This window comes from Canis aureus, chromosome X (genome assembly GCF_053574225.1).
Source record: "Canis aureus isolate CA01 chromosome X, VMU_Caureus_v.1.0, whole genome shotgun sequence".
Lineage (NCBI taxonomy): Eukaryota > Metazoa > Chordata > Mammalia > Carnivora > Canidae > Canis > Canis aureus.
In genome coordinates this window covers 78,807,706-78,835,356 of record NC_135649.1, presented here as the reverse complement: position 1 = coordinate 78,835,356, position 27,651 = coordinate 78,807,706, and the positions used below count along the sequence as shown (strand labels likewise).

The window sequence follows — 27,651 nt, the reverse complement described above, 5'->3', positions numbered from 1 at the left end:
ACTTGACAGGATGAGCACTGGGTGTTATTCTGTATATTGACAAATTGAACACCAATAAAAAATAAATTTATTTAAAAAAATTAAAATAAAAAAGAAAAGTAATACATGCTTGTTGTACAAAACTCAAATGCTACTGAAGTGAAAATTTCCTCTCCTGGCTCCCCTACTATCCTACTTTCCAGAGATAACTATTGTTACAAGTTTGGTGTGACAAGTATAAAATATATAATGAATATATTTATTTGCATGATTACATATGATTATCTCTAGAAGAAAATTATTGACACTGGTCGTCCATGGGGAGGGGAACTGGGGAATAGGGACGGGGATAAAATTTTTCACTATGTATTGTTACATACTTCTGCAATTTTAAACAGCATATATTAAATTTTAAACCTCCTCATAAAAATTAAATTAAAAATAAGGAAGTCTGTATGCCACTTTTCTACACAAGCACACACACACACACAAACACATGTGCACACACACCTTTTTAAAAAATTAAAATGGAACTATTACTATATATTATTTTGTAACCTGATTTTTTTCACTTAAGAATACATCTTGGACACCTTTTCATGTCAACAGATATTAAATTTATTCCCTTTAACAGCTACATGGTATTCTATCCTATAGAGGTACCATAATTCATTTAACCAACCCTTATTGATTAACACAATTATAATTACTTTCTATTACAATGATGCTATGAACACTGAACATTTCTCTTAACACACCTGTGCAAATATTTCTGCAAAATTCCTAAAACCCTAACAGCAGAAGATATATTAAAAAACTAATGCTCTTAATCAGTATGCTATATTCCCTTTTATTTCTGCCAGTGGTTCTGACCCACTGACTTGCTGAAATTTCTACAACTTATACAAGACTTTTTTCAGACTGCCAATTAGATTCCAGGCCTCTCCCCCAACACACCATGGTTCTCTGAACTAAGCGATATCTGATAATATATGGGTATTTCCCCAAGTGCAGTCCCTCCCCCACCCATGTCCCAGCCCCAGGTCCCAATTCCATGCTCTATCTCAGTGACATGTTGCCACTGAGTCCCAGTATCTCTGTGTTCCTTCTTCCCATCTTACCTGCCATTAGACACCAACAGGGCCAGCGGACCCTCATTCCCATCAAGGTCCAAGTCTGGTGAGTCATCATCTGAGTCATTCAGGCAGGTACCAGTGATGTTGAACTGCAGAAGGAGGAGGCTCAGTTGTCACCTGTCTGGGACTCTCATGTGAATCAGGATGACCAGTTCCTTTAGGTTTCACTGGTTGAGTTCACTGTTAAAAACCACCTGAACCAAGGCCTCCTGCTACACTGTCCCCCACCCCCACCCCAAATCATCACAAGAAGAAGAGGCTGAGAATGTGTGGCTACCTCGGGGGGAACCTATCAATCTTGTAAAACGTGTTCCCCAAAAAGAGGGGAGAGCATCTTCACATGCCCATGCAGAGCATCACAATCTTGAAGCAAGGTGGAGTTCTGGAGAAGGGCTTTTCTTAAGGACCTGTTCAAGACTCCAACCTGACACTCACGTACCATATTCTTAAATGTTACTCCCATCCAGCATTTCCAGATTTAGCTCAGATAGTCATGTTTTCTGAGAAAAGCTCCTGACCATCACTCCTGCTCAGATAAACTCATCCCCCCCTCTGTGTCTGAGGGTCCCATATATGGCATTTATAATACCTCATTGCACTCATTTGTTTTCATGCCTGTCTTTCTCACTAGACTGTCAGTCTCTTGAGGGTTACATTCACAGCACCTATCACAGTGCCCAGCACAGACAAGGTCTCAATAAATGCCTGTTAAATGAGTGGGACTGGTAGCCTAACACCAGGGGCCCTACGGGAGGTGGGAGTACAAGACAATCCTTTTGATACCCTGCTCTTCCAAGGGACCCAAAGGGGATGGGCTGAACCCATGGGCCAGCACCCACCTTTGCTTTCTGGGAAGAGCCTGTCTTCAGTGCCTGATGATTGTATGTATCCATGAGATTATAGCTCAATTGGCCAGCAGGCCCCAAGGCTGAGCATTCCTTGCCCTTTCGCTCTGCCTTCTTGAAGAGTTCCTTGGGCTTCAGGCCTTTCTTCTTTGAACCACTTTTGGAGGGCAGTGACAGCCTGGACATGGATACTGAAGTGGAATGGACTGGCCTGGTTAAGGGAATGGAGCCAGCTGGGAAGATCCTCTGCAGCCCAAAGATATTGCTCGCCTTCCCAACGTTCTGTTGGAAGATATCCTACAAGAGTATTAGTACACGAGGGGGTTAGAGCTTACTCAAGGGTTCTTTCATGGCACTGGCAGTAATGCCATGGAAGCAGCTTACAGATGCTCCACCTCTAGATGCACACCCTAGTTTTTTCACAGTGAGTTCATCATCAAGAATTTACTGGGTGGCATTTCTTTACTCAGTCATCAACAAGTAAGGAGAAGACGAGCAGAGGAAAAGCCCAGCACTACTGTCAAAATTGGAGTAGACTCCAAATGCAGCTGGCGTGAAACAGAAAATACTTGAGTCCTAAACTGTCTGGTTCCAACCCTAAGGACTGCAGGATTCGAGACAGGGTCTAGTTCCAATTCTGCCACTAGCTAGCTCTGTGACCTCAGGTAAGTGATCTGACTACTAAGGCTCTGTTTGCTCAGCTGTAAAATTAAAGGAGCAGACTAGAAAGGTGGTTTTCAAAGATGCCCCATGGCTCCTTTGAATTTCTTGGGAGGATCCCTGAAGACTGGAGGTGGGTGGAAGGCAAACAAGAGGAACATGTGGAGATCTAAGCCTCTTGCCTTCACCTTATTCACATCAGCTGTGCTTTGATTGGTTGTCTATTGACCTTCCATGTAAGATTTCATTTGATGGAGGGAAAAAAATGGTTCCATCACTTTAAAACATTTGAAAGCCAATGGACCAGACATGATCCATCTCTACATCCTTTTTTTAATGAGCCTAAAGTTTTGTATATACAAAACTGATGTAAGTGGAAAGAGCTGGAGAAAAGGTAGGTCCTGTAACTAAAATCTGAAGGATTCTGACAGATGGGAATGGAGGAAAAGGAGGTAGGAGGTGGACAATGTAAGCTATGGTGTAGGCAGTAAAACATGCTGCACCCAGTGAGGCTAGAAGCCCAACTTCCCAGTGGCTCACTCTGACTACCCTTCAGCATAGATTTAGTGCCTATATCCTGAGTGCTAAATGAAAATTGACAGCTTCTAAGTTAAAGGAGAGTTTAAACTTCCTTAAGTCCAATTGTCCTCTGGTGCCTCTGCTACTTCACCAGCCCACACCAAGTTCTCTCTTTGCTACAAAGTCTATTAATAACAATGGCTCACATTTATTGAGTACTTACTCTGCCAGGCACTGTGCAGGGGCTCTACATACATTAGCTCTTGATCTTAACAAAACTCCGAAAAGGTAGTTTTACATTCTCCCTTTATAGATAAGGATACTAAGGCTCTGAAAGGCTTGCATGTGAAGGAGCAGGAACCAGAATCCGTCTCTGAGTCTCTTACTATCTATACCTTACTGCCTCATGGTATAAGCCACCTGTTGAAAAATGCCTTTGTAATCATGTTTAATCTGGGAGAATTGTCATTTTGTAGAAGGCAGAGACTGAGTCAAAATATTAATACCAACAACTCCTACTATGACCTCCACCACCCACCACTATCACGACCCACCATCAGAATTTATTGAACACTTACTATATTGCCAAGTACTATACTCAAGTGCTCAGCCTGTGTCACCTTATTTTAACAACCCCTGAGTAGGTGTAATTATCCCCACTTTAGAAACAAGGAAACTGAGGCTTAGGCAGTGGACTTTGCCCAGGGTCCTCTACAAGATTCTGAGTTCTTTGTAGGCAGACAATGAATTATTTATGTATTGTAAGCACCTAGCCTAATGTGAGGCACCCTGGAGGCCCATGATAATTATTTAAATTAATGAATAAATAAATGAGTAAATAGAGTCCTTGGTGGGGTTTTGCCAACCCTACCCTGAGCTCTCAAGTCAACTGAAGAAGCCTGACCTACCACTTGAGCCTTGAGCCCTTCCCAAATGCCTCCCCTGTGCCCCTGCTTCTTACTTCCACCAGGCGGATCTCCCTAGCCAGATCTTTAATGAGCTGTACGGTCCGCACTGTCTCCGGAATCTCATCCTCGTGGTCTGGCAGAGCCTGTCAAACAAAAGGCATAAGGAATAGACCCACACATAAACAGACAAGTGATTTTTGACAAAGGTACCAAGGTAATTTAATGGAGAAAGAGTAGTCTCTTTAACAACCGGTACTGGACCAACTGGATAACCGTATGTAAAAAAAAAACCTCAATCCATATCCTTGTCACACATATAAACTCAAAATGGATCAAAGGCTAAAATGTAAAATCTAAAATTATAACAGCTTTAGAAGAAAACAGAGGCAAAAATCTTTGCAACCTTGGGTTAGATCAAGATTTCTGAGGACACAAAAAGCATGAACCATAAAAGAAAAACTGATAAATCGGGTTTCTAAAAAACAAAAACTTTTTTGAAAAACACTGTAAAGACAAATCAGAGACTGCAGGGAAATGTTTGCAAAACCTCTATCTGATAAAGGACAGTGTAAAGGGGTGTGAGGAACTCGGTGAGGAGCCACACCCCTCAAAAAAGTCAAGGACCTGGGGGAGATCCCTGGGGACAACCCAGTCTCTCCACTTGTGAGGACAGAGCCCAGTGCTGAGCACCTACAGGGCCATGGCTAGCTCAACAGCAACCCAGGTTGGGATCTCTTGAGGGTCTCTTTTAATTTGTCTGCAATCTTTCTGAGTCCTCGAGATTTCCATCTTTAGGTAGACAGATCTCTTAAGCTTTTCCCTTGTGATTTCTTCTACCAGTGTTCACTTCACTTCTGTATCCAGAGGACTGATAAAAAAAAATCCTCAGCATTACCTTATTTCCCATGGTTTGATTCTTTATCACTTTAATTCTTTTAATCTATCTGGAATCTATTTTGGTGGCTGGATAGGGGTAGGGTCTGAGGATCCATGTGATCTAGCTGGATAAATTTAATAGCTCCCTCCTCCAGGCCCAGTGGCTCTGGAAAGGTGAGGGAGCAAGTACCTCCCATGGAAGTAATCTTCACAAAAGACTACTTCCATGAGAATGGGCTCCTCAGATCTGTGTCCTACTCTTCTTCAGCTCCCCTTGGCCATGCTATTTGGGGTCATCCTGGCTCAAGGCATGAGTATTGAGGACTCATTCCTCTCCTTTGTTGTTCCTGGGACAGAGTCACTCTGAAGGTCACTTCATGGTCGGGAGGCGGGGTAGGGGGCAGTGGTCAGAAGGTAGACACACCTGAGCGATGTGGAGAAATAGAAGAGTAGGCTAAGGCCCAGATGCAGGTATGTGCAGGGAGAAAAGAAGCCCCAAAACATGAAGTCCAATGATGTCTGAGGGGAAAGTTGGCAACCGAAATGGGGAGACTATGCAGGTTAAGCCTACAATGGCTAAAATTGTAGGGGGGTAGTCACTCTGTATGCAGGGGGGAAAGTCTATGCAGGGGGGACACTGTATGCAGGGGGGGAAGTCTATGAAGAATATCAAAAGCATAAGAGAACATCTTGATATTTCTTCTGTTTTGTTGCATTTCTTAAAAATTTTTTTTAAAGTCAACATGTTGAGTAGGTAATTCATTTACATAAGTCAAAAATCAAATATAAAAAGATACATATTGAAAAGCCTCAATATACATTTGTCCCTGCCATCAGTCCCATTAGCCCATACCCACAGGTAATCACTTTTATTACTGTCTTCCGCATCCCTCCAGATTGTGTCCTCAGCACATACAAATATAATTTTATTTCCCCCCTTTTAACACATAAGGTAGCACATCATCCACATGGTTCTATGCCTCTAGCTGACAAATTCTGGAGATCTTTCCAAATCAGTATACAGAAAACTTCCTTAATCTCTTTTATAGCTGTTTAGTATTCAATTGGACAGATGGATATTGGTGTATTTCTAAAAAGGCATTTTGGCAGTATGCATCAAGAGCCTTACATTTTTTCATATACTTTGAGCCAATAATTGCTCTTCTAGGAATCCATCCTGAAGCAACAGTCAAGAGATGAGGGACAAAGGTTGGTGCAAATAGACAGTCACCGTATGATTTTCTGTAACTACCCCACAAATAAATAAAGCAACAATAAACAAGTGGTTAGGTAAGGATGGTACATCCCTGCAAAAGAATATCATTTAGCTATTAACAATGGAGAACTTTGATGACACAGGAAAATGAACACAAGTCAACAAATTCAGATACAAAATTGTATGTACAGAGTGATAGCAATCATGTTTCTTAAATGCATATAAAAAAGACCAGAAGAAAATATATCCAAATGTTAATGTTAATTCCGAGTGTTAAAATTACAGGTGATGTTTCTCCCTTCTCATGCTCTTCTGTAGTCTTTCTAATTTCTTTTTATAATCAGAACAAAAGGTTTGAAAATGTAATCCAAGGAGTCCTAGCCCAGTCCTCCATTCTAACCCCAGGAGCCCACAAGCCTCCCCCATCTCTTCTACTTCCCCAAAGCATCTTTTGGTAGATACCCAAAGCCAGTCCCTATTGAGGGCAAACTCTAAGGACATAGAGAAAAGTGTATATTTACTTCTTTCCTTGTCCAGGCTCTAAAGGCCAAGTTCAGAGCTTTGCCACCATGCACCAGGTAGGACGCTGGATGCCTCCTGTTCTCTCGCAAACCTAAATGGGGCAAGAGGAAGGCAGAAGGTCAATGAAGCCACGCTGGGAAGTGAAGGAATTGTTAACTTTTTTTCAGGCAACCAGAAAAAATGCTCAAGGTTCTAAGCACAACCCCAGATCTCAGTTCTTATAATACTGTTCATTTAATGAGTACCTTCTACATGCCAGACATCTAATATCTACTCTTTCATTTAATCCTTATACCCACCCTCTAAGCCAAATATCATCATCTTCACTTTACAGTTCAGGAAACGAAGGCTCAAAGAGGCAAAAAGACTTAACCAAGGGCACAAAACTGAAGCTGTGTCTATCTAAATCTGAGGCTTGTGCTCCCTCTACCACACTGTAGGTTGTCTGACTCTTGACAGAGAATGTAACCACTCAGGAGGACCATGATTGCCACCTACATAGATCTGAAGGGCCATTAATAAATACCCTTATTCTAAGTTACTCCAGGAGGAGGTTATGACAAAAAGCCAAATTTTGGCTCAATACAGAATTTTCTACTGAACTAAACTGTTCAGAACAGGTAATAAGTGATTAGTCATCTAGCCTCTGATTGAACACTTGAGTGATAACCTGAATAGTTGGCAGAATGAGGGCTTGAAGTCGTGGGAAGGAGACTCTACTCACCAGCCTCTGAGGTTCTTTTTTTAAAGTTTGTTTGTTTGTTTATTTATTTATTTAAGAGAGAGAGAGAGAGAGAGAGAGAGAGAGAGAGAGAATATGTGCATACACACATGAGCAGGGTGAGGAGTGGAGGGGTTAGGGAGGAAGGTGAAAGAATCTCAAGCAGACTTCCCACTGAGCGCAGAGCCTAATAGGGGGCCTGATCTCACAACCTCAGCTGAAACCAAGAATCAGATGCTTAACCAATTGAGTCACTCAGGCACCCTGGCCTCTGAAGTTCTTTGCAACTTTAAAATGCTGATTCCTTATGGTCAAGTTACCCTGAACAATCCCAGGTCTGAACAAGGGAGCTGCTCTATTTCAAAACAGACCAGGAAAGAGGAATCCCAGCAGGTTGGCTTCTACCTGGGAACCAACACAATGGTGCCAGGATGGTCAGGACTGGGCCTTGTCCCCATCCCCAGAAAGCACATTCAGGAAACAGACTGTCCAGATTGAGTCTTCAATTAGCAGGAAATAGGGATAATTTCACTGTGATTCAATTTTCTCACCCACCTTTGCTAAATAAAGTTAAAATCCGCACTCTACCTTTCATTATACTTAGTAAAAGAGCCAATCTCAAAAGATTACACACTATATGATTCCATTTTTATAGCATCTTTTAATGACAAAATTATGGAGATGGAAAAACAGATTGGCAGTTTCCAGAAGTTATGGACAGTGCAAGGGGAATGGGTGGGTGAGACTATAAAGGAGTAGCACACTAGGGAGATCTCTGTGGTGATGGAACAGTACTGCATCTTCACTGAGGTGATGGTTATGTGCATGTACATACACATGCATGCATGCTCAGACTCAGGGAAGCAGGGCAAAAGGGGCAGCTGGCAAAGGGATCCATACCTCGAAAGATGTCCAGGATGTGCTTTCCCACATACCAACAGATGGTCTCAAAGTTAGGAAACTTGAAGAGGTCTGCTGTGCTCAGCCGCTTCTCAATCTCATAGGCTCTAGAAGAAGCACATGACAACAGAGATCCTGTTTACTGAGCACCTACTATGTATCAGGTATTGCTCTGAATGCTTTGTATTCATTAACTCTAATCATCACCACTACCCTGTCAAATCCAACTTTGTAGGTTAGGGAACTTGAGCTCAAAGGTTATGGGACTTGCCCAAAGTCACATAAATGACTAAGTGAGGAAGGGGTATTCATCCTCACACTGATCATTATCAGGAACGAATATCTATTTCTTTCTGATCATCTCGCATCCTCTATATTGCACTCCTCACTAGAGGGGAGAACCCAAGGACTCCAGCAGATGGGAATGGCCAACGTGGGATCACAATGGCTTCAGCACTCACTTGAGTTGCATTTCGATGTTAAGGCTGTGTAAGAAGTTCCCTCCAAAGGCGAGGCAGTCCACGGGGGTCAGCACAGCATGGATCCATCCTGCAGTGTAACATGACAAAATCATAGCTGGCAGAGTGCCTTACTTCCTCTGGACAGCACTGTCCCACTCAGCTCAAACACAACTCCTTAGAGCAGGCAAGCCAGCATTGACTCAGAAAGTTCTGGCTCCTCCACTCTCCCATCACCTATGCTGCCACCATTAGAAACCTGAACTGGACCAACTTATATGGGGTTATTAAATTCCTATTTCCCTCCCCTCGACTTCAAGTCTCTCTGCTGCCTCAACCATCTTCTCTCTCATCTCTTAAAAGGGCATCACCTCCTTGCCAAGTCTCTCCCTTTTAACTAAATAAAACAAAGAGCTCTTGTGCTGAACAAACCTGAGTTCAAAGTCTGCCATTTTCTAGCTAAACATCTACTTCACAGGTTGGTTGTAAACTATGCATCTAGTTGGAACTCAATCATTCTCCTTGCCCTTGACCCTACACTGCCCTCTGAGACCTAATTTTTCTTCTTAAACCTTTCTCATATTCATCGCCCTTTCCCCATCCATCCATCCATCCTACCAATGCCCTGGTTCAGATCCCTCATTATCTGTCACCTAGGCTACTTGCAACAGCCTCAAACTGGCTTCTCTACACCAGTGGTTCTCAAGGTATGGTCCAGGGAATGCTGGGACTCTGAGACTCCCTGAGAGCCTAGCAAGGTCAAAACTATGCCCATGATAATACTAAGAGGTTGTCTTTTTTTACCCTCATTCTCTCACAGGTATACAGTGGAGTTTTCCAGAGGGTAAATGACAGGATATCACAACATGCAGAAGCAGATTTGAGGATTCAGTAGATATGCAATGATATGCAATGCTTATCATTTTCTATTAATCCAGACATTAGAAAGATTTGCAAAAATGTAAATGCCATTCTTCCCACTAGATTTTTATTTGAAAAGTTATTTTTCATAAAAATTATTCATGCTAACACATAATGAGATTATAATTTCTCAATTAATAAACAAGTATTTTGAATTTTTCTGTTTTAATTTATAATACGGTAAATACTGATGAATATAAACCACATAAATAAAAACTCTGTTGGGTCCTCAGTAATATTAAAGAGTATAAAGGGGTCCTGAGTCCAAAGTGTTTGCAAACCACTACTCTCTATACTAATCTCAATCTCTGAAATCTATCCTCCACATCTCAACCCTAAATGACAGATCTAAAATACAATAAATATATATATATATATATATATATATATATATCTGTCCATGTCATCCCCACACAAAATCCTTCATGAAATGTACATCCACCGGAGAATGGATAAATTGCCATATACTCATACAACAGAATACTGGAAAGTAAGTAACATGAGTGAACATGTATCAACGTGAATCTCATAATAGTGTTCAGAAGAAAAAGCAAGTTGAGAATTATTATCTAGTATGATTCCATTTATATAACATTCAAAAACACATAAAATATTCAAAACATGATACTGAAATGGCCTATTGATCTTTTGTCTCTAGCACTTAGCCCAATGTGGGAGGATTCAGTAGATATGCAATGCTTATAAACTAATTCAATTATACCCAGTTCATGGGACTTCATACCAATAAGTGAATTAATACAATTCAAATCTCTGATAGGCAAATTCAATTCATCAAACAGTTATTAAGTGCTCAGGGTCGAAAAGGTATTATGTGATACTCTATTAGGCAAAGGATTCAAAGATGAATAAATAAATGAATAAATACCTGGGCACAGAAAACTATGAAAGAGAAAAGCAGATGGGTGTGGGGGAAGGTAACTTGTCTCACCATATATTAAACATTCTATATAAAACCAATGTAATCAAATCAACATGATATTGATATATGAATAGACAAACAGATCTGTGCAACAGAAAAGAAAATCCAGAATTATACAATATAATATTAGACAAAGATGTTAAAACTATATGACTATTTTATTTTATTTATTTATTTGAGAGAGAGAGCACGCACACACATTTGGGGAAGAGGCAGAGGGAGAAGGACGAGCAGACTCCCCACTGAGCAGGGAGGCTGATGCTTGGCTCAATCCCAGGACCCTGAGACCATGACCTAAACTGAAGGCAGATGCTTAACTGACTGAGCTTGCCAGGCATCCCTATGACAATTTTAAAGGCGCTATCATAAGAATGCTTCAATGAACAAGTATAAACATGCTTGAAATAAAATAAGAAAAAGAAGATATAAATAAGAAACAAATGGAAATTTTAGAACTGGAAAATACCATATCTGAAATAAATAATGAAACAGATGGACTCAACAAAATAAAGACAATGGAGAACCAAGTTGGAGGGCTAACAGTTCCTTCCTTTAAAACTTACAAAAAAAATAAATAAATAAAATACAACAAATGTAGAGTAATTGAAATAGTGTGATAGTGTCATGAGGATAGACATAAAGATGGAATAGAATTCATTCAAAGCCCAGAAATAAATCAATACATCTATGGTCAATTGATTTTGGACAAAGGTATCAAGACAATTCAAAGGGGAAATAATAGTCTTTTCAAATGATCCTGGGACAACTGGACAGCCACATGAAAAAGAATGAAATTGGACCCTTCCCTCATACCATATGCAAAAGTTGACTTGAAATGGATAAAAGACCTAATGTAATAATCATAACTACAAATCTATTAGAAGAAAACAAAGGTAAATCTTCATGACCTTAAATTATGAATCAGGCAATGATCTCCTAGATATGACACCAAAAGTACAAGCAAATAAAGAAAAAAGTAGATGACACCTGGGTGGCTCAGTGGTTGAGCATCTATCTGCCTTTGGCTCAGTTTGTGATCCAGGGTCTTGGGATGGAGTCCTGCATTAGGCTCTCTGTGGGGAGCCTGCTTCTCCCTCTGCCTATGTCTCTGCCTCTCTCTGTGTGTCTCTCATGAATAAATAAAATCTTTTTTAAAAAGTAGATAAACTGGACTTTTGTTCTTCATAGGACACTCTCATGAAAGTGACAAGAGATAAAATATTTTCAAATCACATATATGATGATAAGGTCTAATAACCAAAATATATAAAGAACTTCTACAACTCAATAATAAAAAAAACAAATTACCTAATTAAAAAATGGGCAAGTTTTGAATAGACACTTCTACATAAAAAGATATACAAATGTCCAATAAGCACATGAAATGTTCAACATTTACAGTCATTATGGAAACATAAATTAATATCTCAATGAGATACCACTTCACATGCTCTAGAATGGCTATAATCACAAAGACAGACAAGAACAAGTGTTGGGGAGGATGTAGAAAAGTTGAGACCCTCATAAATTGCTAGTGGGACTGTAAAATGGTGTAGGTGCTTTAGAAACATTTTGGCAGTTCCTCAAAAAGTTAAAACAGAGTTAACATATGACTCAGCAATTCCTTTTGTAGGTATGTACCCAAGAGAACTGAAATTATACATTAACACAAAAACTCATACATGATTGTTCCCAGCAGCATTATTCATTACAGTCAAAAAGTGAAAACAACCCAAATATCTATTAAGATGTTGAAAGGATAAACAAAATGTGGTATATCCATGCAGTGGCATATGATTCAGCCATTTAAAGAATAAGTACTGACAAATGCTATAACATGGATGAACCTTGAAAATATTTTACTGAGTGAAAAAGCCAGACACAAAGGACCAAAAACTGAATGATTCCTTTTATATGAAATACTCAGAACAGGCAAATCCATATACAAAGAATGGACAAGGGACACCTGGGTGATTCAGTGGCTGAGCGTCTGCCTTTGGCTCAGGGCGTGATCCTGGAGTCCCCGGATCGAGTCTCACATCAGGCTCCCTGCGTAGAGCCTGCTTCTCCCTCTGGCTATGTCTCTGCCTCTCTCTGTGTCTCTCATGAATAAATTTTAAAAATCTAAAAAAATGGACAAAGGTGGTTGACAGGGGTGGGAGGACTGGAAGGAATGAGGAATAACTGCTAATGGGTACAGGATTTCTTTTTGAAGTGATGAAAATCTCCTGGTATTAGATAGTGGTAATGGATACACAACCTTGTAAATATATTTTTTTTAAAAAACTGAACTGAAAAAAAAAAAAAAAAAAAACTGAACTGCACCAGGGCACCTGGGTGGCTTAGTTGGTTAGGTGTCCAACTCTTGACTATGGCTCAGGTCATGGCCCAGGGTTGTGAGTTCAAGCCCTATGTGGGGCTCTGCAGTCTGTGTGGGGCCTACATCAGATCTCCCTCTGCCCCTCCCTCTGTTCACCTCTCTCTCCTCTAAAAAAAAAAAAAAAACAAAGCTGAACTGCACCCTTGTTTTTTAATAATAAATTTATTTTTATTGGTGTTCAATTTGCCAACATACAGAATAACACCTAGTGCTCATCCCATCAAGTGCCCACCTCAGTGCCTTCCACCCAGTCACCCCCACCCCCCGCCCTCCTCCCCTTCCACCACCCCTAGTTCGTTTCCCAGAGTTAGGAGTCTTCCATGTTCTGTCTCCCTTTCTGATATTTCCCACTTATTTTTTCTCCTTTCCCCTTTATTCCCTTTCTCACAACCCTGAGATCATGACCTGAGCCAAAATCAAGAGTCCAGTGCTTAACGGAGTGAGCCATCCATCCAGGCGCTCCTAACATGTTAAGTTTTATGGTATGTGAATTACATCCAATTTTTCTAAAAGTACATGTAACTAAATGAAAATGAAAATACAATATATCAAAATATGTGACAGTTAAATCAGTGCTGAGGGGGAACTTATAGCACTAAATGCTTACATTAGAAAAGAGGGAAATCTGAAATCAGTAATCTAAGCTTCTGTCTCAAGACTAGAAGAAGCAAAATAAACCCACAGCAAGCAGAAGGAAGGAAAAAGATAAAAGCAAAAGATAAAAGTTTTTAAAGAAACTTTATAATTAAACTTCAAAAATTGGCAAACCTCCATCAAGACTGACACAGAATAAGAGAAGGCACAAATAACTAATACCAGGAATGAAGCAGAGAATATCAGTAAAGACATGGAAGACATCAAAAGGATAGTAAGGAAATACTACAAACAACTCTACATAAATTTGACAACTTTGATAAAATGGACCAATTCCTTGAAAAGTACAACTATCATAGCTCACTCTATATGAAACAGATAATTTGAATAGCCTACCGAAGTTTAAGGAAATCAAATGTTAAATTAAAACCTCAAAAAAGAAATCTCCAGGTCCATGTGACTGCACTAGAGAATTCTACCAGTTTTGAGAAAATTTAACGTTAATTCTGAAATCAAAGAATGAAGATTAAAAAATCAAGGAAAATCTATATAGATAAAGACATACTGGGTTCATGGAAAACTCAATAAAGATGTCAGCTTCCCCAAACTGAGACAACTGAGAGCACTTTTTCAAAACACACACTCAGATCCCACCCTAGACCTACAAATTCATAATTCTAGGCATGTATTGTTTAGGGAGGAAAAGTCCTACCCTCACTCCAGGTCATTCTGATTTATAGCCTGCATTGCCAGCCTCCCAGCCACTATCCCTAGAGTCATGGGGCTGAGAGATATATTCTCTTTCTGTCCACCAAAGTGACATCAGCCCAGTGCAAGGGAGTCCATCAACCTCTTCCTGGACCTTCTCACTTGCAGCCTCATCAAGTAATCATGCTGCCCACTGGCCATCATGTGAATTTTCTTGAGGTCCAGTTCTGAGTCAGCTGATATGGAAGGAATATCCCACATAATCAGATCAATACATCATGGGAAGGGGTTGGCTCTGGTGCCACAACCTCCCTTTCTCTTCCCGCCCTCCTGAAACCATCCCAGAGGGGCCCAGGGAAGACCTGTAGGAATGAAAAGTGTCTGTCCTTGCTTCACGGAACACTTATAGCACTTGTCCACCTGGTCCCCAAAGAACATCTCATTCTGGTTAGAGGAGCTGCTCCAGCACTCAAAGAGAGTCAGGTTGGCATTTGTTGGGCGGATCAGGTAGAATATCTTCTCACCCTGAAATAAAAAGAGGTTGAAGTGCCAAAAATATCAAGAGTTTCCAGAAAAATCCTCCAGAGGGTCTCCAAAAGAATATTCTCTCTCATACCCCAAGACCATGTAATATGACAGAATTCTTTCCCAAACCTATCCAAGAATCATTTTTATGTGAACTTGAAAAACTTCAAAAGGTCCCTTTGTAGTACACTTTGTGCTTTTCAGCTTCTATAAGATTGACAAAAATTATTTGGAAAGGGCATTTCAAACAAAATTGTTCAACTTAGGATAAATGTACACCCAAAGCTCCTATTTTAGATGCAATACCAAGTGAGAAATGGCTTCTACAGATGAATAGATCAATACTACTAGCCCTAGGAGATTTTTTTTTCCTAGGAGATTTTAAATTCACATTATTGATGAATAGAAAATTGAATTTGCCTTTAAATGCCATTTACAAAGAATGTTCCTTCTCACACTCGCAATCAAAGCTAATAAAAGTTTTAAAGTTCAGTAATTGCTTAAGGACTTCTAGAAGATTATACGTTAAGTGATTATCTGTTGGAAAAACATTTTATTTCTTAATTATGTTTTGCCTGGACAATCACCAGATAGATTATTTGGCAGAAAAGAAACAAAACCCCACTAGTACGAAAATATCCCCAACCTACAGCTTGATTAGTTTAACCAGTATTTCATGAAAATAAATTTCAATGTAGAAAAGCAACAACACTAAAAATTACCTATTGTACGAGTGAAGAAATTTGAATCAGATCTGTAGGTTAGATAATAGCATTATATCAATATCAATCTTCCGAATTTGATAACTATACTGTGGTTATATAAGAGAATGCCCTTATTTTCAAGAAATACACTGATTTATCACCAGATAAAGAGACACCACATCTGTAACCACTCTCAAAAGTTTTAGAAAAAAATAGAACTATTTTATTATGTTTGCTTTAGAGAAAGAATATAATAAAATGGTGACATTGGGAAATCTAAGTGAAGGGCACAGAGGAATTCTACCATTTTGCAATTTTTCTATAAAACAGGAATTACTTTAAAATAAAAAAAGTTAGGGGCACTTGAGTGGCACTGTCATTTAAGTGTTTGACTCTTGGTTTCAGCTCAAGTCATGATCTCACCGTGGTGAGATCAAGCTCCACAAGGGGCTCCACACTCAGTGCGGAGTCTGCTTTAAGATTCTCTCTTCCTAAAAAAAAAAAAAAAAAAGATTCTCTCTTCCTCTCCCTCTGCCCTTCCTACTTGTGTCCTCTCTCTCTCAAAATAAAATTAAAAAGTTAAATCTAACATTTGCATAATAGTGATTTACATGCTCTAATTTCATGCTAAACCAATGGCAACAACTAGTTTAGGATTCATGATCATTTGGACAAGAGCCATATCCAAATTTTCTGCTCTTTCCCTGGCATTTTGGATAAGAAAAATAAATAGTATGATGGTGGAAAAGAATAAAAATTACTTAGGAAATTTGTTTTCCAGACTTCAAAAATGAACCTTCCATAGTCACTCACAATCAATATGCTAATTACAAAATTTTAACAACCACTAAAAGTGAAACTACCCATGGGACGGTTTATATTTAAAAAATTATCATATATACTCTATCTTGATGATAGTGGCAGTTATGTGACTACATATAATTGTCAAAACTCATCAAACTATACACTTGGAATAGACTAATTATATCATACATAAATTATGCTTCAATAAAGATGGGGGGAGGGGAAATTTCTCATGTTACCAAGAACTTCTGCAGCAAATACAGACATTTCCATACATAGTGATAGAAGTATGGATTGGCTTAATTAAGATTAACAGTCAGAGAAAACTTTAGGCTATTCAAAAAAATATTAAGCATCGAAACTGTAGAGACAGTTTATATGGCATATCCACCATGTACCCAACCCCAATAGAGTAGTTATATGGAAATGTCACCCAAATAGAATCTGGGAGGCAGGTAGACCTCAGCAGCCTATTTTGTGGTGCCACCTGAAACAAACAGGGAGGCCCAAGGCCAGGCTTCCTCTAGAAGTCACATTCATTCCTACCTTGAGGACATGGTACCAGACCGAAGTGCCACCAAAGTCAATGTGGAAGTCTGTATAGCTATCCCGCACACTCATGAGGCAGTACTTCTGCACATTGGGCCTCTCAAATATACACTCCTCTGGCCAGAGGTTCTCCACCCATGAGAGCTTCCGAACAATCTTGGGAGTTTCCACAAGGTTAGAAAGCCTAGCAAGGAAGGGGTGGAAAGTAGATGTCAGTTGATTAGGAATTTAAGGTTAAAGACTGAATAAAATGTTACCCATCCCAGTGAGAGTCAAGTAAGAAAAAGAAGCTCTTTCTACAGAATCCCCAAGGACAATAAGACCCTTATCTTTGTAAGTCTGGTCAGCATCTTCATTCCACTCAGCTCTAGAAGTCCCAAGTACTAGCTCCACAGCATTTCCCAGTCAAAGGAGATCATTTTCTCCACTAAATGCTCATAGCTCCCCTGACCTGGGTCCACTTATTTGGCAATTGGTCAAAAACAATCATTGTATTGTCTCCATCTCATAGTGTCTTCTTTATGAGGAACCATTAGAGAAACCTCTCAAGGGCTCAGTTTCAGGTAAAGAAGTTCTTCCCCCAAACATCTGGGTGTTTTTACCTTATATAAAACCACAAACCTTATAATTTTGCACTCCCCTCCCTTTCCTGACCTTCAGGAAATTCACAGAAAACTCTACAGTCCTTCTCTACCAACTATCCAAACACTCATACATATATTTTGTGTACAGATTACCCACCAGATGCATTCTATTTTCCCACTTTTATTTTCCTTTGGTTCTAATTTTGTCTATTTTTTTCCCCTCTGTATCTCTGGAAGCTAATTCAAATAGTCTTTCAATATGAAGTGAGTTACAAACATACATTTTTAAAAAATCCTCAGGTTGTTAACTCTGTATGTTAAAACCAACAGCAAGGGTTTTAATGGTACTACAGTTATGTAAGATGTTGCCATTCACGGGAACTAGCTTAAGAATACACAGGACCTCTCTGCATATTTTTTGCAACTTCCTGTAAATCTCTAATGTCAAAATTGAAAGTTAAAAAAGTAATCAGACAGTAGCTTTCTAAGTGCAAAAAGATATGTTACAATTTTAGGAGATCTCCTATAGTTCTGAGCACAGAGAAGACTACATGTATCTACTGAGTGCATGAGTCCACACAGAATCATTTAAAAGTTATCAGCTTTTTTTTTCTTTTTTTTTTAATTTTTATTTATTTATGATAGTCACACAGAGAGAGAGAGAGAGAGAGAGGCAGAGACACAGGCAGAGGGAGAAGCAGGCTCCATGCACCAGAAGCCCGACGTGGGATTCGATCCCGGGTCTCCAGGATCGCGCCCTGGGCCAAAGGCAGGCGCTAAACCGCTGCGCCACCCAGGGATCCCTTTTTTTTTTCTTTTAAATCTAAGAAACCTTATCCTTAGAGAAACTACTTGGAATTAATTCAGCAAGTCTATTTCCAGGAACAGAGGACCTATCCTTGGAGTTAAACAGTGACCATGCCACAATCTAAATCCCAAAAAAGGTCACAGAAAGCTGTCCTAGGTCTTGAAGGAGACAAAAAATAATTAAAATAGGTACTGTATTCTCTATTCAATTGATAGAAACTGTAGAAGAGAAACACAATTTGGTTGTCATAATGTGACCCATCTACCCTAGAACGTGTAAAATAGCTCATCATCCCAAAGGAAGAAACGACCAAGAGGAAGGGAAAGGAACACTTATACTCAGTATATCACAAGTTCCAGGACTTTGTTAGGCTTTTTACTTACCCCTGCCCCTCCTACCTGGTATCAGAGAATTCCAAACTAATGACGTTGAGGACTTTTTCCCTCTTCCCACTATAGTAATACTTCACAAAATCACCGAGCTTCATCTTGCAGTCGGCCTGGCGGGTCACATCAATCACATCAATCTCTTTGTCAGAACCTAGAATAAAGGGATGAGTTCTGCACCAAGTGGTCTTGGACCAGGGAAGCCTCCCTCCCCTCCTCACCTGTCCCTAGAATGGACTGACACTCAAAACTTCTCACCTCAGACACTATATTTGTGTGTGCATGTTTGGGAGGCAGGGGTAGGAATCCCTCACACTCTCCTTAAATCTATGTGCTGGGTCCAGGCCTGCTAGAGCAACAGAACAGCCTGACATACAGCCTCACTCATGATATAATCCACGTGCCTGGGCCCAATTTTCTCACTTCTCTTCCTATCTCCAAAAACTCATGCCCAGAAGACATGAGGGTGAAAGTCAAAGGTTTTCTCATCTCAACAGTAGAGAGACCACCAAGATCCCTGGAATTCCCCAGGTAAGAAAAAGGTGGGGGGAGGGGGTGGTGCTCAGTCTGGGGGGTTGTGGCCTATGAGGAGGAAAAGGAAAAGAAAAGCAGGATTTTGGTTCTAGTTTTGCCAAAAAATGACTCTGGATAAATCACTTTACCTCAGATTTCCAAGATGATTGAAAAGAAAACTGGAGGGGAAGAGTCACAGGACTTGATGGGAATAAACAATGTCACAGTTAAAAGGGTCCATGATGCTTACCAACATAGTGTTCCACATCCCTCACAGTGAATGATGGTGAGGGTAACGTCATCCCCAATCCATCCTTCTTCAAGACTAGGATGGGCACACTGAAGCTATTCTCTTCCAGAAATTCCACAGTCAGCTGACTTCCAGTGGGCTTCAGAATCACTTCATCTGAGCTGTGGGCCACATGAGAGAAAGACTGAGCCCCAGAGGCTCTGCCACTGAAGGCCTCATTGATGCTGCCATTCAGCCAAGAGGTAGGGCATTCTTTCGTGGACCTTAAGGTGGGTTAGCAACTAATGGCATACACCTCATGTGCCAAGGAAGAAATGACCTATCCTAGGCAAGAAGCCTGGTCATTGGCAGAGGTGGGGAGCTTAACCAAGGATATCTTGTCAATAGGGTACTCTTCTTTGGATGGCAAGAGAAAAAATCAGCCAACAGCCTGCTCAGAAAAAAAAAAAAAGATATATCTGCAAATTTAACTAATTTACTCAAACCCAAAGCAGCATCACCCATTTAAAACATTGACAAAGGGATGCCTGAGTGGCTCAGTGGTTGAGCGTCTGCCTTCGGCTCAGGGTGTGATCCCGGAGTCCCGGGATGGAGTCCTGCATTGGGCTCACCACAGGGAGCCTGATTCTCCCTCTGCCTATATCTCTACCTCTCTCCCTGTCTCTCATGAATAAATAGTCTTTTTAAAAATTAAAAAATATATATATTGGCAAATAGAAAAGACTAATATGCAAATGACATATCCAATAAAGGGTTAGTATCCAAAATATATAAAGAACTTACAAAACTCAACACAAAAAAACACAAGTAATCCAATTTAAAAATGGGCAGAAGACATGTCAAAGAAGACATACACATGGCCAACAGACACATGAAAAGATGTTCAACATCACTCATCACCAGAGAAATGCAAATCCAAAATATAGTGAGATATCACCTCACACCTGTCAGAATGGCTAAAATCAAAAATAAAAGAAACCAGTGTTGGCAAGGATGTGGACAAACACACCACGAGGAACCCTTATGCACTGCTGATGGGAATAGAAACTGGTGCAGCCACTATGGAAAACACTATGAAGTGCCTCAAAAAAATAAAAATAGAACTACCATATGATCCAGTAATCACTCTAGTGGGTATTTTGCCCAAAGAATACAGAAACACTAATTCAAAAGGGTATATACACCCTTATATTTATTGCCGCATTATTTAAAATAGCCAAATTATGGAAGCAGCCTAAGTGTCATTCAATAGACAAATGGATAGGAGCAGCTGGGTGGCTCAGTCAGTTAAGCATCTGCCTTCAGCTCAGGTCATGATCCCAGGGTCCTGGGATCTAGCCCCAAGTCAGGGTCCCTGCTCAGCAAGGAGTGCTTCTCCCTCTGCCCCTCCCCCTCGCTCATGCTCTGTCAAATAAATAAATACAATCTTTAAAAATAATACATAGGGGCACCTGGGTGGCTTAGTGGTGAGCATCTGCCTTTGGCTCAGGTCATGATCCCAGGGTCTTGGGATGGAGTCTTGCATCAGGCTCCAGGGAGCCTGCTTCTCCCTCTGCCTATGTCTCTGCCTCTGTGTGTATCTCATGAATAAATAAATAAAATATTTTAAGAACACGTAAAAAATAAAAATAGTATTTTTAAAAACTAGATAAATGGATAAAGAAGATGTGCTATCCATCTCTATATATATCTATCCACACACACACACACACACACACACACACAATAACTATTATTCAACCATAAAAAGGAATGAAATCTTGCCTTTTGCAATGACATGGATGGACCTACAGAGTATAATGCTAAGGGAAATAAATCAGTCAGAGAAAGACAAATACCATATGACTTTACTTACATATAGAATTTAAGAAACAAAACAAAGGAAAAATGAAGAGACAAACCAAAAAACAGACTCTTAACTATAGAGAACAAACTGATGGTTACCAGAGGGGAGATAGGTGGGGGATTGGTGAAATAGGTGACAAGGATTAAGACTACACTTATTATGATGAGTACTAAGTAATGCATAGAATTGTTGAAATCATTATATCATACACCTGAAACTAATATAACACTGTATGTTAACTACAGTGGAATTAAAATAAACTTAAAAAAGAAAAAATGATAAGACTGATTAAAAAAAATTTTTACAACCACTTTCTCAACACATACTTACTTAACTAGAAAACATTTTTAAAAAACCATGCTGGAGAAAGATAAACTATTGACCAAGTTGTGTTGAAACAAACATCTGGAAAAATATTAAGCTCAATGTCTATCTCATTCTTTGTATAATTCTAGATGGATCTAAGATTAAATTGAAAAAAATGAAGTCATAGAATAGCAGAAAAAACATGAGACCAGGCCCAGTAGTAATTTAAAATAGTAATAAATAAATTAGACTACATAAAAATTAAAAATTAAGATTAAAATTTCCCACAAGGAAACTCTGGAGTACATATACCTTTTTGAATTAGTGTTTTCATCAACATTTTTATTTTTTTTTTTATTTTTATTTTTTTTTTTTAATTCTTATTTATTTATGATAGTCACAGAGAGAGAGAGAGAGAGAGGCAGAGACATAGGCAGAGGGAGAAGCAGGCTCCATGCACCGGGAGCCCGACGTGGGATTCGATCCCGGGTCTCCAGGATCGCGCCCTGGGCCAAAGGCAGGCGCCAAACCGCTGCGCCACCCAGGGATCCCTCATCAACATTTTTAAAGCATAGGGTCTTTGATCTAGCAATTTCACTTTTAGGTAGTAAAGCTACACATATACTTATCCACATATGCAAAAACTTAAGTACAAAGACATCCACTGCAGCACTTTTTTTCTAACAGCAAAATATTAGAATCAATTTAAAGGTTCATCAATAGAAGACTGGTTAAATAAATTACATATCCCTACAATGGAATACTAAACTTCCATGAAAAATGAAAAACATCTGTATATGCTGTTATGGATTAATCTCCAAGATATATAATTTAGGCTAAAAAAAGCAAGATGCAGAATACAGAGTGTATTTATGCTTTTTAAAAAAAGCAGGATACACACACACACACACAAAGACGTTTATTTAAGCAAAACCTATTTCTTAAAAAATGCACAAGACGTTGGTAACTAGGGAAGGGATCTGAGGGAGTAGAAAGGAGACTCGCTGCCCCTGAATAAACAAATCAAGGAATATTAAGTTGAAGATACATAATTCTAAATAACATTTCAATTACAGGAAAGCTGAAAATGGTTGCATGAATTAAAAACTAAGCAAAAGAGAGTGCTTTATTCATTACTTTTCTAACTCATTTTTGTTCTTGTAATTTATTTTTAATAAGCCCATTTTAATATTTTTAAAAGGGAAAAAACCACCTGGCTGGCTCAGTCAGTACAGCATGTGACTCTTGATCTCGGGGTTGTGAGTTCATGTCTCATTTTGGGCACAGAGTTTAATTTAGAAATAAAAATTAAAAAATTAAAAAAACAGATTAAAAAGGAAAAATTTTTTGGATTTAAAAGAAATACATGATCACTCAAACATTTAAATTTTATTTATTTTTTTTTATGTATAAATGTTTATTTTGTTTTTTTTTTCTTTTTAAAAATATTTTTATTTAAATTCTTTTTTTTTCTTTTACTAACATACAGTATAACACCCAGTGCCCGTCACCCATTCACTCCCACCCCCCGCCCTCCTCCCCTTCTACCACCCCTAGTTCGTTTCCCAGAGTTAGCAGTCTTTACGTTCTGTCTCCCTTTCTGATATTTCCCACACATTTCTTCTCCCTTCCCTTATTTTCCCTTTCACTATTATTTATCAAACATTTAAATTTTAAAGAGCTTCCTTTTAAATAGTGAAAGGGACTCTAAGGGAAAGGAGGGAAACTTAGTGGGGGAAAAATTAGAGAGGAAGACAAACCATGAGAGACTCCCAACTCTGGGAAACAAAAGGTTGCAGAAGGGGAGGAGTGTGGGGGGATGGGGTAACTGGGTGATGGGCACTAAGGAGGGCACTTGATGGGATGAAAACTGGGTGTTATACTATATGTTGGAAAATTAAATTTAAATAAAATATTTTTTAAAGATTTATTTATTTATTTATGATAGAGAGAGAGAAAGAGAGAGAGAGGCAGAGACACAGGAGGAGGGAGAAGCAGGCTCCATGCCGGGAGCCCGACGTGGGACTCGATCCCGGGACTCCAGGATCACACCCTGGGCCAAAGGCAGGCGCTAAACCACTGAGCCACCCAGGGATCCCCAATAAAATATTTTTTAAAAAGAGTTTCCTTTTCTCTAAATGAGAGAATTAAACTTTCTGATCTTTAGACTCTTAGTTGAAGCATTTCTTGGGTGCAAGCAAATACCCTTTCCTAAGAGGCAAAAACTGATTCCCAATCTATCAGAAGTTTTTACAAGTGGACATTAACATACACTGCATGTCAAATGAAACTCTAACAATGTTTCTTAGAAAATGACTAAAACAGAAGATCCCTCCCCAGAGGGAACAGGCAGAGCCCTGCAGACATTCCCAAGTCAGGGAGGCATCTGATAGGGCATCCAGTGGGAAAGTTAGAAAGAGACAGATCCTAGCCTCCCAGAGCCCTGGCATGTACCAACCCTCACCTGTCAAAGGTCCTACTCCGGAGCTCTCGAATGAATGTAGGGCTTCCAGTCTTCACTGGTTTCCCCTTGTGTGTATCGTGCCCTTTTGAAGATACACGGCGTTTTTTCACTAAGCCAGAAAAAGACAGAGACTGTGAGTCAGAATGGCCATGAGCTATGTATGGTTCCAGGAATAAAGGCCTCAACAGATCCTGATTCTCTTCCAATCTAACAACCTCTTGGAGCACCTGGAGCCAACGAGGCTCTCACAAACTCAAGGAAAGTTCCTAGTGAGTTTGAGGTTTCCTCCAGGGGAAGTCCCTAGGGAGGTAAAGCTCTGTACTTCTGCCCTCTCAGTGGGGCAGCTGCTAGCCTGTGGGGCCTGCACAGGCTTTTGCTATTTCCCAAGTGCTCAGGCAAAGGCAATCTCCCTTTGTTTCCTTAGCTTTGTCTCACCTCTGGACCACCTTCTCTTGGAAACCTCAAGATCTACTTACTAATGGAGGGCCCATGTAAGACTTCACAGTTGGGGCAGTGGTAGAGGTCAATGTCAGCAGCCTTTTCCTCTTCAACACCAACACAACTAGAAAAGAGAAAAATCGGCCAAGGTTTATGAAAATGTTATTTTTCATAAGGTCTAGAACTGTGCTGTCCAGTACACATAGCTATTTACATTTCAATTATTTCAAGTTATATAAAATTTTAAATGCGCTCCCTACATCATACTAGCTATATTTCAAATTCTCAGTAGCCACATGTGGCTACAAATTACCATACCGGGCAGATTATCAAACATATTAATACAAAAAGTATATTGAACAACGCTGGTCTAAAACAATTATATCATGGGGGCGCCTGGGTGGCTCAGTGGGTTAAGAGTCCAACTCTTGGTTTTAGCTCAGGTCATGATCTCAGGGTCATGGATTGAGCCCCATGTCAGGCTCCACACTCAGTGAGGAGTCCACTTCAGGATTCTCTCTCCCTCTGTTCCTCCCCTACTCACATATGCTCTCTCTCTCTGAAATAAAGAAATAAAATCTTTTAAAAATAATAAAAAAATAAAACAATTATAACAGAGCTAAAAATGTACACAGCAAGCTTCATTAAGATTCAGAATGGTGGGTACCCTGGGTGGCTCAGCAGTTTAGCGCCACCTTTGGCCCGGGGTGTGATCCTGGAGACAGACCCAGGATCAAGTCCCACATTAGGCTCCCTGCATTGGAGCTTGCTTCTCCCTCTGCCTGTGTCTCTCATGAATAAATAAATAAAATCTTTTTTTTAAAAAAAAGACTCAGAATGGTAGGGGTACCTGGATGGCTCAGGGGTTGAACATCTGCCTTTGTCTCAGGTTGTAGTCCCGGGGTCCTGGGATCAAGTCCTGCATCAGGCTCCCTGGGGGGAACCTGCTTCTCCCTCTGCCTATGTCTCTGCCTCTCTCTCTCTCTCTCTCTCTCTCTCTCTCATGAATAAACAAACAAAAAATCTTAAAAAAAATACTCAGAATGGTCAAGGGGTGCCTGGGTGGCTCAGTCTGTTAACTGGCTCACACACTTTCTCTCTCTCAAATAAATAAATAAATCTTTTTTTTAAAGACTCAGAATGGTTAAAGCTATAAGAGATTCTAAAACAGTGCCATCCCATAGAAATATAATGTGAGGGACGCCTGGGTGACTCTGGTTGAGCATCTATCTGCCTTTGACTCAGAACGTGATTCCATGGCCCAGGATCGAGTCCCAAATCAGGCTCCCTATAGTGAGCCTGCTTCTCCCTCTGCTTATGACTCTGCCTCTGTTTCTCATGAATGAATAAATAAAATCTTTTTATAAAAAGAAATATAATGTGAGCCAAATATGTACGTTTAAATGTTCTAGTAGCCACATTAAAAAGGTAAAAAGAAACAGATAAAATTAATTTTAATAAGATTTATTTTAACCAATATATCCAAAATATTCTTACTTCAACATATAATCAAAAACTTAAACTTTACTGAGCTATTTTACTTGACTAAATGAAAAGAATTGAAAAGAGTATTTTATTTATTTTTTTTTTTTAATTTTTATTTATTTATGATAGTCACAGAGAGATTGAGAGAGAGGCAGAGACACAGGCAGAGGGAGAAGCAGGCTCCATGCACCGGGAGCCCGACGTGGGACTCGATCCCGGGTCTCCGGGATCGCGCCCTGGGCCGAAGGCAGGCGCCAAACCGCTGCGCCACCCAGGGATCCCGAAAAGAGTATTTTAATTGATAGTGGTTCTGAGTGAAGTATAACAAGTAATCATTTTTCTCTTATTTGTATTTTTCAATTCTCTACAATGAACATGTGTTACTTATTTCATACTGTAATGTCTAAAAAATATTTAATTTTGAAAATTTGAGTTTGCATGTCTGTGAGGTGGTAATCTTACAAAACTAAACCCTTCCTCACCAAAGAAGTCATCAACAGCCCTCCTAATAACTCTGGCTAAGATCAAATTCCTAAATTATTTGGACAGCCACACACAGCAGGGAGCATTAAAAAATAGGGCAGAACTCTGTTTTGTCCAAGATCATGTTCATAAACTGACTTCCTGGGATTAGGACCCTACCACCATCCCAATCGATAATTCTATGCCTGTAAAACCTGCTGCATATCAATAAACTGAGGATATCACCATCAGTTTGGTAGAGTTTTTTTTTAAGGGCTCAGAGAATGTATAATAAAAGTGCTTAGCACGGTGAGCACAGAGAAGCACACCTCACCTTTCACCTGCTTCAACTTTCTTTAAATATATTCCATAGGCCCTGTAGCATTCATTAACTCACTTCCCTGGCCTCTATGCTTTCTGTCTCATACCCTGTTGGCCTTGGACACTGCTCATTAAGGAACCCCTCCAGTTGTTCCTCTCTCCTAAACTTTCATCCCATATAGCTATATGTGTTTTCTACCCCCAAACTTCCGCTGGTCATCAGCATTTCTCTTGTACCTCCAGCAACCCCATTCCTTGGTAAACAAACCTCTCTAATTGACATCCCCTACAACAAACCTCTTCTTCACCATCCTGGCTTAACTGATGGAAGCTTCTCCTAGGAGAAAGCCATTTTCTCTATAGGAGTGCCATGTTGTGTGCTCCACAGACTAATGCTGATCTGTAAGCTGTTTACCACAGGTCTGTCATAAGTACAAAAAGTCAGAGTAAGCATCCAATAACTTTTATGGCAATTTGGCTGAGTAATCTTATGGCTATTGTTGAATCTAACAATAAAAAATTGGGATTTGTATTTTGTATAGTTTTTTTTTTTTTTTGTTCAACCACTTTTCTAGAAATTCAATTTTTATTTTACCAAATGATTGATCCATTATGAATTGGAAATTTAAAGAAACAAACAAACCTGGTCCTTAGCCACAAAATGCCTAAGAAGCACTGTGGTACAGCCCTGTCAGGCAGAAGTTGTGCTTTCTACCAGACCCTTATAACTCAGGGTTATACGCTGTGCTGGGGGTAGATATTCCCCTCATTCTCCAGTGAGACTTTGAGAACAACTCTCCTCTACCCCTATGTAAGATCTCTTACTCTTCTGGGCTTCATATCATCTAGCCATGCCTCTTCCCACTCCTCTTTATCATCAGCTACTCAATTCCCCAACATACTCCTTTTCACTCATTAAAGAA

The 27,651-nt window shown here is 39.8% G+C and overlaps 1 protein-coding gene across 7 annotated transcripts in view; it reads right to left on the bottom strand.

Annotated features, from left to right (window-relative positions):
* The window catches only part of PHF8 (PHD finger protein 8), a 110,208-nt gene that overhangs the window by 48,045 nt on the left and 34,512 nt on the right, over positions 1 to 27,651 (bottom strand). For 5 of the 7 annotated variants that reach the window (XM_077888857.1, XM_077888855.1, XM_077888856.1 and 2 more), the window contains exons 3-14: positions 24,499 to 24,584; positions 24,023 to 24,131; positions 19,407 to 19,567; positions 18,656 to 18,797; positions 16,863 to 17,049; positions 14,646 to 14,808; positions 8,744 to 8,831; positions 8,283 to 8,389; positions 6,661 to 6,752; positions 4,101 to 4,190; positions 1,955 to 2,257; positions 1,101 to 1,204 (exon numbers count right to left, since the gene is read on the bottom strand). In XM_077888857.1, coding sequence (XP_077744983.1) covers positions 1,101 to 1,204; positions 1,955 to 2,257; positions 4,101 to 4,190; positions 6,661 to 6,752; positions 8,283 to 8,389; positions 8,744 to 8,831; positions 14,646 to 14,808; positions 16,863 to 17,049; positions 18,656 to 18,797; positions 19,407 to 19,567; positions 24,023 to 24,131; positions 24,499 to 24,584 — 1,632 coding nt within the window. The remainder of the gene's footprint in view (positions 1 to 1,100; positions 1,205 to 1,954; positions 2,258 to 4,100; positions 4,191 to 6,660; positions 6,753 to 8,282; positions 8,390 to 8,743; positions 8,832 to 14,645; positions 14,809 to 16,862; positions 17,050 to 18,655; positions 18,798 to 19,406; positions 19,568 to 24,022; positions 24,132 to 24,498; positions 24,585 to 27,651) is intronic. The other 2 variants (XM_077888860.1, XM_077888861.1) reach the window with 1 other exon arrangement.